Source organism: Toxotes jaculatrix, chromosome 20, assembly GCF_017976425.1.
Source record: "Toxotes jaculatrix isolate fToxJac2 chromosome 20, fToxJac2.pri, whole genome shotgun sequence".
In the NCBI taxonomy this organism is placed as follows: Eukaryota; Metazoa; Chordata; class Actinopteri; family Toxotidae; genus Toxotes; species Toxotes jaculatrix.
This window is the reverse complement of record NC_054413.1, coordinates 17,895,650-17,910,840: the sequence shown is the minus strand read 5'-3', so window position 1 is coordinate 17,910,840 and position 15,191 is coordinate 17,895,650. Positions and strand designations below refer to the sequence as shown.

General features: G+C 46.7%; 1 protein-coding gene across 6 annotated transcripts in view; it reads right to left on the bottom strand.

The window, feature by feature from the left end:
• The window catches only part of arhgap12b (Rho GTPase activating protein 12b), a 49,175-nt gene extending 35,641 nt beyond the window's left edge, over window positions 1–13,534 (bottom strand). For all 6 annotated transcript variants that reach the window (XM_041066137.1, XM_041066138.1, XM_041066139.1 and 3 more), the window contains exons 1-2: window positions 13,402–13,534; window positions 8,924–9,695 (exon numbers count right to left, since the gene is read on the bottom strand). In XM_041066137.1, coding sequence (XP_040922071.1) covers window positions 8,924–9,601 — 678 coding nt within the window. In that variant the 5' untranslated portion in view covers window positions 9,602–9,695; window positions 13,402–13,534. The remainder of the gene's footprint in view (window positions 1–8,923; window positions 9,696–13,401) is intronic.
• Window positions 13,535–15,191: the final 1,657 nt, after the last annotated feature.

Here is a 15,191-nt window from a genome sequence, read left to right as displayed (position 1 = left end):
ATGGCATATGACAAGAGACAATACGTGCCCCTTGCCGCTCAAAGACACCTACGCACCGATGCTTCCACCAGTCCTCCCACACGCTGGCAACCAGCAGCAGCTGCATCTCCCCTGAGGAAAGCAGCGAGAGCAGAGAAATACCGGGTGGCTCACAAATATTGCCTCTGATCTGCGGTAATGTGTTGAATTGTTAGACTCAATCACTGACACATACGAGCTATTGTACTAAAAGACAGAGCGCAACAAGTCAAAGAGCAGCGATAACGTATGAATGAGGGCAAGAAAAGAAGGTGGAAGACAGAAAACAAGAAAAGATACACTTTCATTAGCCAAAAAAAAAAAAAAAAAAAAATACAGTTCTTGGATAGACAATATGAGAAGCATTTTCAGAAGAATCTTCATTTTTAAAATCATGAGTTGCTGCAACTTTCAAGTTTTCCCTCAGCTTCTATGCAGGCAAAATACCAGTGTGGGTGAAAAGGAGAGGGAAATAAACACGAAGCCAAGCACCGTGGGGAGCTGCTGCGATCCACCTTAGCACTCTGCTAACTCCGATACCCCCAAGGTGGATTCAGGAGTAATAGGAGAAATCGGAAACAGGGCACGCTACACAGAAAGGACTGCAGAGATGCATCAGGGCCCAAAAATGCTTTTATACCCAGAAAGCGATATCTGAATGACTTCACTGCCATCGTGCTAATAGCCACATGCGTCTAACACAGACAGCTTTGTAAGAGATACTAAGGGAAACGGTTTCCCAGACTGTGTTTGTTGTCCTGAGAGGGTTGAGTGTAAGCATAGCTGCTTGACCTGTCCGCTCATCCAAAGCAGGAGGCCGCTCGAGGGAAAATGACTAGCGGCTGTTTTAAAGGCTCTAGACACAGCCAGCATCAGTTATGTAACCGTGCACTGAGCCCAGCGCCCTGAGCATCAGCACTTGTATGCAAACACGGACCTCTGTGGATAACACAGCGGGGGACGGTCAAGTTACTTGCTAAATAAATCCCACACAAGAACACCCACACGTGCCCGGCACCATATCAAATACATAATAGTGCACACAACAGTTGGTGCTGTCAGTCCCAATGTTTCAAGGCAAAATGTCACAGGCAGAAAGGGGCTCTGGTAGCTAGAGAAACAACACTGGAACCAAAAACGTCCCAAACAGCCAGGGCAGGGACAGAGCCAGAGCTGGAGGGGGGGGCAGAAAGAAAATAAATCACTGTGCTATCAGAAGCAGACCAGCTAGGGGTTCTTACCTTCTCTGGGTACATGCTGTCCCAGTCCACCGAGCTACAGGAGTGAGCCAGGCCCAGAGAGAGGGGGATAGTGAACGACAGGGGAGGGACTGAATAAACCCACAGCGAGCGGCGGAGTGAGGAGAAGAAGAGGGAGAGAGTGGGAGCGAGCAAATTAAATAGGTGATGTACCCCCGTCACCCACTCTGTTCATAAACGCCACGCTGATTCACAGGCTGACAGGCAGAGCCGCTTCACGGACGCCCGAGCAGAGAGAGAACTACAACCAGCGGGGCAAACAGGGAGAGAAGAAACCTCCTCTGTCAGCTGTGCTCTTCATTTACATAAACGTTGCTGCAGTTTGGTCTATTGTACACCAGCTGATACATCGCTGTAGTTTCCATTTTATTGCCTTACCTGGTAGACCTGCAAAGAAGCCGCAGGAGTCACGTGTGCCTTGTGTGTATGTCTGTGCTCAGTTAACATTTTTCACAACAATTAAAGAAACACTGCACTTACAACAACCTGCACGGCCGCATCCATCACATCCACGCCGGCTGCCATTTTTCTCGAGCATGTTTCTGTCCCCGTTCTTTGACAGACTGAAGTATTTGCACTAAGCAGCGGATGCTCCTGTTCCCACACGCAAAGTCTCGGGTTTGTTGGCAAACACCCATGAATGAGTACAAGAGACATATATGAATCACTGCACAAATAGGTGATGTGGGAAATGATTCAGAGGTCTGGAGCCAGGCTATGGTGTATGGTGTGGTGGTTGTGTCTTTGTTCATGGCAACATGGACACAAGCAGGAAAGAACTATGGAGTAGACTCATATCAAACTGGATGCTGTCACAGTTTATACGATAGTTTCCTCTTTTTGTGGTTCTCTCCATTGCCCCAAAGGTCAGCGGTGTCAAGACGGATTGCAACCGGTCACGGGTGCACGTTTGACTGTCAAAAGAATTGATTTAATCTCTGGAAGCTAATCCACTCATCATAGTGATTAAACTGAAATGAGCTGATTTTCAAAACCCAGGAATCTGGCAGCTTTTATCTAAAGTTTTATCTAAAGTTAAGTTCATCCACCATATGCATTTCATTATTTTCATCTCACGTGGCCAGAGTAATTATTGAGGTCTGGAGTGGGAGGTGGGAGAGGAGTTAATCAGCGCTGACAGTGTGCAATGTGACCCTGCCTGGTGCAGCATTAAATAGCTGTTACCCCAGCTTCAACAAATTTCATTGGCACAGGAGTATCAAATGACGAGCTGCTTCAGAAGGGTTTTCCACCGTGAGCCAAGAATAAAATGCTGAGGTAAACACTGAATATTTTATTAAATTTTGTAGGCATCGCTGGCTGCTTCAGTCCAAAATTACCGGTCTTAGAAATCTACACCTTAAACCTCAACAAAAAAAAAAAAACAATGAGAAAAATGGAATTTAAGTAAACTGTTCTGTCTCACCTTTAGCATTCAAAAGGGTGAAATCCTGCATCTTACACAACAGACATGATTCCCCTAAACTCCTGAGCCTGATTTGTCAAATCACCTCTTGTGGTCGACTTGAGGGCTCAGCCCTTGGGGGCTTTGTGGGTTTAATCCTCTTGTTGTATCACAGAGGCACGGATAAGAACGGATGTGGTGAAGGGAAAAAAAAATAATAAATGGCGGTCACAGGTTGAAGTGCAAACCAGGGGTTCTTGGTTTCCTCGCTGTTGTTCTGCCTTTCACCGAGACCACATCTGACCACATCAGTCAGTCACTCCGCTGAAGGAAGAGACAGGTGTGCAGAGGCGAATATGAGGCTGACAGCAGAAGAGGAAGCAACGGAGACAGAGTGAGTGCGAAAAGTAGAAGAGAAACTAAAAGGCCCAGACAGAGGAAGGAGAAGAAAAGTAAAAAGAATGCAGGCGGGCAGGAAAGCAGACAGACAAACAGAGAGGCAGAGCTCACATGAACACAGCGGATGGACTATTTGCTCAGGTTTAATATTAGATTACTGAAAAGTCCAGAGCTTCACTTTTGAGGGTCAAGCAGACCTTCATTGACTTAGCTCGCCTGCTGCCTGACTACATGAGTGTGTGTGTAGGCAATGAGGCAGGAATGTCAAGTATGCAGTGGAAAACAAGCAGGGGCCTCCTTTTCAGCTGGTCAGGGAGTAAGACTCTCGGCACAGCTCCAGATTACGGGGCGCACCATACAGGGGACGGTTACATGTTAGAGCACTGCTTGCACTCGTATCTGGAGGTATTTTACGAGGTCATTATGTAACAAGACCGTGCGCTTTCTTGTACTTACCTCGAAATGTTTAAGTTTATTTGGAAATTGGCTGTAAACACCACTCTGCAGCAAAATGCAGAAGAAAGAATCCACTTAGCGCAACATGTAATTAGCAGAATTAAACTAAAGAGCTTCCCGGGACCCTCAAGTGGGACAGAAAAGCTTCCTCACCAGCCACCGCACCATGCTTTACATGAACAACACACACATCCTGCTTCTCGTGGGACAAAGTTCACTTGACTGGATAATAATGATCCAATTCACTGCACAGAAATAACAGACACGAAAGCAATACATTCATCAAACCTTTCTAAAAGTGATGATCAAACTTTTCTAGGAGTGAATACATTTTTAAAAATAGGGAGTCCCAGCTACCGACCCCCCCGCCCCCGCCACAACTGCAGTTTATTTCAATACACTGACACACATTTTCAGCCTTTGCTCTGTTGCACAAGTGCACAAGTCAGCAAACATACAAATGCGCAGACCCGAGTCTAAGAGTACATGTGTAGAAGAAAGCAGCACACAATGAACAGTCATGAATGTCTGAACATCTGTTCAGACATCCAGTTTTAATGCCCTCCTCCATCTTTAATGGTGACCTTGTAATGTTGCTTCTTCAAGTCATTCATCTTGCCGTGGCAGCCATTCGGGGGTTTACGGCTCAAAGGCTACAACTAATCTCCAGATTCACCCAAACATGAAAACATATCGGTCTGGCCTCCTGTCCCTGGGTCTTTGCCATCCCACGGGGGTTACGGAGGCTCTGTCAGGGCTCAGGGCCCTCGCACTTTGTCCCTGTCTCCCTTTTTACCCCCAACCCCCTTCTCCTCTCCCTCCTCCTCCTCCTCCTTCAGGCACTGCCAGCTAGCAAGAAGACCACACAGCAGGCTGAAGGCAGACAGACTCTGGCTTCACCTCAGCTGCTTCCCTTTGTTGCTTAAACCCTTTGAGAATCTGTCCGGAAACATTTACAAGCCAGTTATGTCATTGTGGCTATACGCATCCATAAAACAAAAATTCAGGGAGATTTCGGTGAAACTAGATATGCGATGGTGGAAGACGGCTTTTTGGGGAGTGACTGATCCAGCTTGTAAGCTCAGGGAATTACTGGTTTTATTATTGACATGGAGCGCTGCATGTTACAGAGTACGAGGAGTTACTTAACAGCCAAACATGGCAGGACTGTGAAAGAAAGGGGAGGGTCCAGCAGTGCCTCATACCTTGTTTTGGAGTGTGATTATGTGAAATAGTATACAGGCTGAGGTGTGTGTGTGTGTGTGTGTGGAGGGGGGGGGGCTCCCAGCATCTTTCTAATCAGACAGTGAGTGAGAGCAGGGCATCCAGCTGGCTCCACGGTGCAAAAGCCACAGACACAAACACTTCCAGGGCCTCCACATCTTAACCCTCAGTGACACATCTCCGAGAAGGAAAACAACAATCTGGCCTCTCACACAATCCCGCAGAGCAGCCTTCATCCGCTCATTAAGTCACTGCGCTTTGGAAAGAAAAAGGAGCCGTTTTCCCATCAAAAGGACGAGCCTCGACTTTCCCCATTTCTTAAAAGATATGAGTAAAAGTATTCCAGAATAACCCAACTCAAAATAACTTCCTTTGTGGTGACAGAGACTGTGTGGTCATGTTTTCCTGTTGAATTTTAAAATAGGCGACACGGCAGCATCTTAAAAACAGAACAGCCGTAGAAAAACCCTGTGTGTTTACGTGAAAAACAGGCTTTATATCATATGGTCTGCCACATTCTTTTAAGAAAATAAACACTCTATCCCATTGCCAGGTTCTGGAGAAGTGAGGAAAATAGGTTTATTTTGCCAATCCCCTGAGAGCATAGGAGCTGGGGGTGGGGGGGACTCAGGAGGACGGCTGTGTGACCACAAACCCCAGCAACCCCTCGTGGTGCTGAGGAGGTGGGGAGCGTACGCTCAGCCTCTGCTGCTGTCAGAGCCCCAGAGATAAGCAAATTACATATGGAAAGCATGGAGACACACAGAGACGTTAATCGTCACCCTGAGATCAAATCGAATCAATTAGAGGTGGCCGGCTGGCACTCGAAGGGAAGCACGTCAGCAACAAATCCTTCTAACAAATCCATCCACCTAAGCATGTGTCCATTCATCCAGCAGCTCCTTGTCTCCTTTACAAAGTTAATGTGGAAGGCAGAGCAGGACCTATGTTCTCAGGGAGGGTGGAAAAGGAAAAAGCAACTAAGCACTAGAGCAACATGACACAGCTTATTCATTTTATTAGTTTTTTCTTATCCACAGATATTTTTTTCAACTTTACATTTTCTACAGATGCATTTTTATCAATACACCCTACCTAGAATTACAAAAATATTCTACAGATATTATTAATGGCCTCTGTCCAATTACTGCACAGTCCAGCAAGCCTGCGGAGCAGCCGCCCTACATTAAACTCCGAAAATAGCCAAAGAAGGGAATAAAAAGCGTGCGTCCTAATCATAGTTCGGTAACACAATCCTCACACTGTGGAACACCTGTGCGACATCTAATAGCACTGTCTGCTAAGCTGACAATCCCATTGTACAGAAGGAGAGGGAGCAGGGCCAAGGTCTGGACTCTAAGGGAACATAGTTTAGCCAGATACACTACCATTCAGCCGCAGTGAGGCATGCACTGATCCAACCCAGTGCATCAGCTGTGGGACTAATACTATTAAATGGATCAGGTATTCGCCACGCCATGAATGATCCATATTAAATACAGTTTCCTCATTAATGTCTGATTATAAACTTCAGTGTTTCTGCTGTCACTTCATATTCATTAAGTCTTGCTTGGCTGCCGACACAGCTTCTCAGTGGTATACAGGTTTTAAATTTGGGTAAAAAGGGGCAGTGACACTGGATTGGTAATCAGTACAGAACTGTGATGATTGATCAATTAATCGATTAGCTGAACAACAGAAATATAAATCACTTTTAAGCAGCATTTTTTAAGCAAAAATGCCAAACACGCAGAAACAAAGGTCACAGTTCTCCTCATTTCCATTCTAGACATGATTACAGCTGATTAGCTCTGAGACAAAACTAGATTGGTAAAACCTTGAAGCCTGCTATGATTTTATCCTGTGTTATTTAAATTCCAGTGAAGTCTACTGTTGAATTTTTTTTTTACTGTTGCTGTTACATTTCCTTTTCTTTTTCCCAAAACTAGCTCTGAATCTCTGGACCAGTCTCAAAAATCTAGCATCAGTCAGAGTCTAAAGAACATTTACAACTCGTACAATACAGCATTGTCACGAAACGCTCCTCTCTCTCGCTCTCTCTCTCTCAGGCCCGGTCTGCCTGCACCCGAGCAATGACAGGAAGCAGTAGAAGTAGCGGAGTTGAAAGAATTGGGTTTTCTGCAGGGTCATTCACTTCCCTGGTAACAGGCCAAACAGGACAAACCAACACAACACCACAAAGAGCACAAAGAGCGAGGGAGTGGGGGTCCACCTGCCCCGGCGACCACAGACAGCGCTGGGCTTCACAGGGAGTTTTGGCTGAATCCTGTCTGCTGTCTGTTTCTTATCCGCCCCGCCAGCACAACTGTAGCATGACAAAAAAAAAAAAAAACACTCCAAAGAGCTGCCCATGCAAATGCAACTGGCTGAGAGTGAAATGTGTGTTTATTTTGGCCCGTGTGATTTGACAAGCATGAAATGAATTCAAAAAAGGTGGGTGAAGTGAGGCAGCAAAACACAAAACAAGCCTTTTCTTGCATTGATAGGGCCTTTTAGCTGTCCTAAAATGAGGGGCCACTTCTATGCAGCCCGTCCAAGGCGAGAATGATGCGCCTTTATTCCACCTCGCCATTCTGCATAAAAGGTAGAAACACGTAATGAGGGGGGGATTGTTGTTCCGGTAATGAGCTAGCAGTGGAGGAAGTCACAGAGCCGGATCGGCGTCTGTGTAAAACAGAGAGCCAGCATGGCGGCACGGTCGCCGACGTTGTTGCGTTACACAACACGCCTCTAATTCGGTACGTCAAAATGCCGGCTTTGTTTGGTTCAGTGTAAACAGCCAAAAGCAACAAAATAATGGGTCTTCTTAACGGCAATATAGGGACAGCTCTGCTTAAAGGGAGAACATGTGCTTCTCTTCTCACTTCTCTTTCCTGCACATGGCGCATCTCGCATGGAATTCACACTCACACAGTGGTACCCACGGTGGGGCGACTGGGGGGCTACAGACTGATCCTCCGTAGATATGACCTAGTTTCTATTCAAGCCTGTCTCTCTTTGTTCGCTCCACGGTGGAGGAGGCTGTGGCAGTCTGTGGAACAAAGAACACAAGCAGCACTTGGAGCCTTCAAACAAGCTGACCCAGCCTAGATACAACCACCCCAGAAATGGCTCATGAAGGCAAGGCCGCCTGGACTCCCACTGTCTGGAAATCTCCTCCTTTTTCTACTTTGATCTACCTCCGCTGCAGACGAGGAAGGATAAACCCCAGTTCCTGCAGTCTTCACCCTTTCTCCCTCTCTCAGATAAAGTGTATGTTTTCATGGGAAGCATCAGGAAGTTTGCACCAGAAATGGACCTCACATAAGGCATGGTCTCTATATACAGATAACAATAACATAATCTGTTTCAAAGCATTATTTTTGGCCGTAATTATACCTCTGCACACATTCCTGGAGTAGAATAACTTCAGCAAGTTTAAAAAGCAAAAGCAGCAGCTACAAACCAACACAACCAAGCAGCTGTGCTGCTTTGGCATTTCCTTGTATTAAATGTACCTGAAGACTCTCATTTACAGAACCCTTCATTTAACAGTGGAGCTGTGAACAGACCATTTAGCCTTTAATGACCCAACTGCAACAGCCGCCCCCCCCAAAAAAATGCACATCTGTACAAGCCAGACAAATTATGCTCCAAGGGCAACAGTGGAAGATTTTAATAAGCACCTGCAACTGTTGCTGCTTTCCTCAAATCTGACAAATGAGGCACAAAATAGTTTGAGGCAGACTTGTCTAGGGGCCGACAAATGAATGTAGCTCTGCAAGAAACTGTGAGTGGAGGACAGGCGCTCTTTGAAGACCCCATATGACAGAATCTGTTTGAGACGAGGGGCGGTTATCTGCGGCTGCCCCAGGAGAAAAGAATAAAATGAGCAGAGGGTGAGAAATAAACCAGGGACAATGGAAGAAAATGACAGGAACCAAGGACACAAGTGAGAGGACAAAGAAGGACAAAGCTAGCCGTGCTCATGGGAGTCAGTGCCCTAAACAAAGAACAACAGAAGCTACCTTGGATTTGTTGCCGCTGCAAACTTTGGCACTGACTGACTCTTGCATAGATTAAACTAAGAAAACACAAAACTCCCAAAAGCATCAAAGGAATCAGAAACAACATTTCTAAACAGAATAAAGAAGCAACTGACCTGCATGTGCTCTGTGGAGCTGCTGCTCAGATCGTCCCCAGACTCAGAATCATTGCGGAGCTTGCTCAGCCCCTCTCCTGGCAGCTCGCTCGGCGGGGAGGTCTTGTCGCTGTCTGGACTTCTGTTATGGTTGTTCCCCACTTTGAGCGGAGGCGAGTCCGCCCGTGTCCGTGGCAACGTGGAATTGTTGGCGTGTTGATGGTTGTTGTTGTTGTGAAGCAGTACCAGTTCTGCTACCACCTTGCAGTGATGCGGACTGCCCACGTTCTGGTTAGCATCCTTGGATAGAACTGGCGGTGTGACACGATCAGAGGACGGTGACGGGGTGGAGGAAGGCGACGGACGTCCGAAGCTGGACATTTCCGGCTGGGGTCTGTTGAGGTTTTCATTGGATGCCCGGCAAATATCCAAAACGGTGGGCTTGGCCCTCAGTGTGGGCTTCTGGGGGGGCATGAGCGCCCGGCGCACCTCCCTGACGTACTGCGCCGGCACGTAAAAGGCCTTTGTGCCCTCCTCCTTCTTCACCTGCCACCAGTCCTCGTTGGTCTTCTTCACCAGCAAGTAGCACTCTCCCTGGCGGATAGCCACCATCTTGTCTTTGGCCTTGTACTCATAGTCGTACTCCACCTCGATGTAGACCTGGCCCGGGGCCATAGGCAGCCCCTCTCTGTCAGCCATGACTGCCCGGGAACAAGCGCTTGAACTGTGACCTCAACTGTTCAGCAACCCAGGCCTGGAGGGCTCCTCATGTCTGACTGGAGGGACTGGTGGGCTGTAGGACATAAGACAGATGAGACATTTTATTTCCTTTTAGCCCAATATCACAAGCTATGTTTTTAAGGCACAACACCTTTAGCAAGCACAGACACATGAACATACACCCAGGTAACCACACAAACATGCTCCCGTGTCATGGCGCAAACCTTCCAGCCTGTCACACCTCACCTTGTTGCTCACCTGATTACCACAACCACAGACTGCTGGTGCTGTACTACACCCATGTTATGACATGATCTACTTCCAGACAGACATACTCTATTGATGCGTCAAGCGTGGAACACCACAGGGCAACTCCTCCCTCTGATCATCAAAAACCACAACAGTCAAAACGGATTGTTCTGACAACCTACACAACGGCTAAAGATACCCAGCCTGGTAACCTGATCGCCCTCTGCTGAGCTGAAGGTGATGACAACATGACCCCCACAAACTGATCCTGCACGCAGATCCAGTGACAACAATGGCTCCCTGGAGCTCACATCCCCCTCAGAAACTGCATCCAAAAATAAAGTGTGTGTTGTTTCACAGAGTCCCTCTCTCCGCAGTTTAACATGATTACTCATTAATGCAGTTACAAGACACGGTCAGAAAGCTTTAAAAAGCTTTCTCGATATTTCATCCACAGTAAGCGCGTATGAGTCAGAGGACAGCTGGGCCCTCGCCATTCCGGCGGGGGTTTGTTTTGGGATGGGGCCTGTCATTGATCCATCTGTCAGAGAGTATCCCTTCAATCAGTTAACCTAAATAAATACCGGGGCGCTCCCACAGCAGAGGAGCTGCTACTGAGCCGCGGCTCGCTTCATATCAAATTCTCCGTCTTCCTCCCTGAAATAGCAGCCGCCGTGGATGACATCCTGGAAGTGCAGGCAGTAAAAGCAGGTGCTTTTAGTGAGGCGTGAGAACACGCCTCTGAATCTATAAGTGGTCCATCCTTATGTAAAGGAATATGTGCACACACTCTGACGCTCAGACCGACAGCTACGCACCCCAGAATAGATTTATGGTGGTGGGGGGGAGACGTCTGAGCCAGAGTGAGAGCCCATGAGAGACGGGCTGCATGTTCATAATGGGCTTAAACTGTTTCTGTTTTGTCTGTTTCAACACCATGAAGTGCAAGCGAGCGCGCACACACACACACACACACACACAAACACACACAGTGTTACCTCATGCCAAGGCTTTTAATGTGTGTGTGTGCCTGACAACAGCCCAGTCCAGGCTTGTCCCAGTCCAAGCTTCAGCCATAATGTTAACAAACACAATGTGTAAGCCTTTATTAATGACCGTCTCTGTGTGTGTACTGGGAATCGCCTTCACCAGAGGTGCCAGAGACGCTGTCAGGAGTCTGTCCGAGCTTCAAGTCACACACACACACGATAATGGCGCTATCAGTGCTGCTGCTGCGTGACGGCAACAGTCCTGACCTCCTCGCTGCTGGTTCACGGTGTAACTGCACACACTGAAATAAACAGGGACTGTGTCTCTGCTGTGATTTCAGCTGTGTGCGCTGTTTTCTCTGATAAAGGATAAAAACTGGAATAAATGACATTGGGGGAGAGAATGTCACACTGTTAATCTGGACAAAGATAACTTTATCTGTTGGACTACCAGCCTCTCCTGTGCTCTTCATACCATTAGCATCGGAAAGTTGGAGACACTCATCCAAAAGACTGAGTGTCCCAAAAGTACACCAGCAGAAACAGTTCAAAGACAGTGTCAAAGACGTGTTCACTGCAGAAACAAGCGTATGAAATTACATGATCGAATGTGGAGTAACTTTTATTGTATTTTTGGAGGCATGACAAAACCCTGAGAAACCTCAGAAACCAGACAGTAGCTGGCTGGAAATCAAGCATGATATCACTCTTCTTTCGGCAGCGACCCACAACTGACTCACAACGACAAAAAAAAAAAAAAAATACTGTTAACCATAAATTAAACCTGACTCTTCAGACACAATACAGCAGAAGTCTACAACTCCACTCACCCCCGCTCTATTTCATCTGCTGTGGCGGATCTGCCAGAGTCCTGGCAGAGGACCAGAGGGAGTAAATTTTGCTGCAAATGAATCCCCGTCGCCGCATGGTGTCAGAGTCTCAGAGGAGCGCAGTAGCCAACTTGTTGCTTTGTGGAGACTCAAAGGATGCCGGCTCATGTTTAGAAACAAGCTGCCAAAGCTCGGCACAGCAGTGACTGAACAACTACTGTGTGTCTGTCTGTGTGGACCGAAGCTCTGATGTCCTACTGTTCTATTTGGGAATAGATCTGGGTCCAGGGGGCTTTACAAGAAGCCATTTTTCAAACAACGCGTTCATACCCATTTTATTTTTAAATTAATGTCCTCCCTAACATAACTATTAGATTATCTTCAGTTAATTTACCATGTTTTTAAATGTCACTGCTTCACGTGTTCTTGCATCATGACAGTGATTATCTTGTTCCTGTTGCTGCCATTATTGTTTCTAACTCCAACTGCAAAGATAGTTCATCCACAGGCACACATGTGATTCTATACATAATCCCAACTATTGACAAAAGTCTGATGACAGATGTGTTTCCCATGGAAAAAAAAAAAAATCTTAATCATAACTGTTCTGGTAAAACAATGTTAATAAATAAAATAGCTGAGCTGCTGCACACGTCTGTGTAGTGAACTGCTGCTGTTACATACGAGCAACATGTAGAAATCAGAGTCATGGAGTTAAAAATATATATATATATATTTCCATAATTATCATCATGACACAGCACCATGATACAGCACCCATAATACAATCTGGGGTGCAGCTGGGCCGAAACCAAGGTACGCATCAACACAGAGATCACGACCTACGCTTTTGTCTGCGTACATCTGCAGACCAGCCACTGTAGCAGCAAAACACCCTGAGACTCGGACCGCCTTTGTCCCTGTGCTTCATTCAAAACAGATGTGGCCAAGCAGCATCCACTCCAACATGTGCTGCTGCATTTCAGTCCATCTGCGCCTGTTATTGGCTGCGTATGTGGACCAGCACTGCGTGAAAACACTTTTTCTTTGCTTTTAGCGCACAGCAGAAGCCCTGAAAACAAGCGGCTCGAGTGTATAAATTGTGGGGGTCTGTGTGGCCGGAGCATGCCTGGGGCGGATGGCGGTGGCGAAGGGGAGGGAGTGGGGGGGTGCATAGGTGGGGGGCAGGGTCCCTTCCAGCCCCACACAGGCTGCAGAAATACAACACAAAGGAGTTTAATCCATGTGCATTTACAACAAAGGGCCCCGACTCGACAACACCAAGGATTCCCAGGAGCGAGGGAAGGGCAGGGACGTGCCTGCCGGAGAAAGACCCCCTCCTGAACGGGAACAAATAGCCCAACACAGCGCGAGAAAATCAGCTCAACAAATCTGTAGGTGCGTGCCACACTGACGGATGCCGTCACGTGGAATGTTTAATTACCCAGGTGTTCACAAACCTAAAACACGCGCGAGCAAAATAAAATAAAATAAAAGGTGAACATGTAGGTCATTTTTACCGGTGGGAGACGTTTCTGGGAGAATTTCCAGAGGCTTCGTGCTCGGACAAAAACACACTGCAGGTTCACTCGGATACAAACCCTCCGATCTGCAACAGCGTGCATAGCAACAAAGTAACTCCGACAGAAGCCAATAGCCTCTCGCTGACCAGGCGACGGAGAAGCCCCGCACAAAAATGAAACATACCAACCTGTGGAAAACTCCCGAGGCGTCTCTCGGTTTCCTGTCACGACCGCAGAGGTAGTTAAAGAGAACTTTTCCCTGCTATTTCAGTGTCGGCTGCTCCGGCGGAGTCCGCTGCAGACCTCCAGTCAGTCGGTTTGTTCGCAATCCCCCGCCTCTCTGCGCGTTGTCAAGTTCGGTGTGTTAACATGAGGCACATCCGGTTAACTTTCAAAGTAAAGCCTGGAGCCCGCCTGGGGTGTTTGGGTTTAGGTAAAACAGTGCAGCAAAAGTGAAAATAATAGAACAGGTGAAATAAATACATTTGTTTTAAATTCTTTGCACTTTTCCTGTTATCATTTAGACTATTTTCTACAAGTGTTCAGGAATGTGTTGGTTGTTGTTACATTTTTACTAGAATAGATGCATGGAAAACGTATTTATAGCCAAACAAACATACACAACATTGTTAATAATGTAAATTTTATGCAGTAATTTTCTGTTAAATTAATAAATCCTGTTTTATGTTTGCTTGTTGTGCGCTGTTGGAATGACCCGTTTCCCTGCAAGGATCACAGTTTCATATCACGCCATGCTACAACCAGTTGCCATACATACGTATACACATCAGACACAAATGCATGGTGAATGAAAGGGAGTCCACAACTTTGATTTAAAAAAAAAAAAAAAAAAAAAAAAAAAAAGCAGTTAAAACATTTTACCAATGTGAACAGACAGCAAAGGCTACATAATACACCTTCAAAGTCTGTTGTTATATCAATAATTATCATTTATGCATTAACACAATTTTCAGTTATTGTCTCCACATGAAATCTAATGACACTTCACAGTTTGCGTGCCGAAGCTCCATTGCCCATATTCTAGGCTTTTATTGTGAAGGAAAAATCGACCAAATTCCAGTTCTAGTCAGCGTGTTTCCGTTCAGCTTGTCGCAGTCGTGGTCTTTTAACTCTGCAGACAGTGGCCTGTCGCTCCCACCCCCACACCTATGTCACCACTGATAGACGACGTCCAGAGCACCCCCCCCCCCCCCCCCCCCCCCCCCCCGCCCCCGTACAGCTTGCTCCCCTCCCGGTTCGGCATCTCACCGTGCGGTGCCTCCCAGCCCGGGGTCCGCAGACACGGAGGGTTTCCCGGAGTTCAGATCACCTGGAATAGTTCGCATTTCACTTTTGATTAAGTCCCTATTATTACATAAGAGCCATTAGCTCTCATTGTTTAACAGGATTTTCATTATTACATTGTTAAAGCTACATCCCCCCCCCCCCCCCCCCCCCCCCCCACCACCACCACCACACACATACACACACATATACACACACACCCCACCTCCTCCTCATCCGAGCTCTCTGGCAACTAGGCTACAGCAGGGGAGTTTCGCCATCCAAGCAGGATCATGAATGATTTAGCGCTCGGATGATCCAGGAACACAGCAAGTCTTCAACGGAGAACACTCAGTTCATAGGTGCACGGAAATTAGCCTCAGGCAATGAGACTGCAAGTTTATACTATTTCAGAATAACGGATGAAAACCTACAGTGCAATTTACGCATCACATCCCTCCTCACTGTGTTTTAGCAGAGACTGAAAGCACACCCTGTTGGTGTGAGGAGGGAAGTGACAGACATGTGCATGTTGATTTCAGTCACTCCCAGTCTTGTTTGGACAGATAATGTGCATGTTTTGGGTTGTGAAACTGATCATTACACACAAATACAGAGTTAATTATTTACCCCTGCTTCTGTCAGAACATTGTGAGGAATTAATTTATTCATTTAAAAATAGCAGCATTTAATT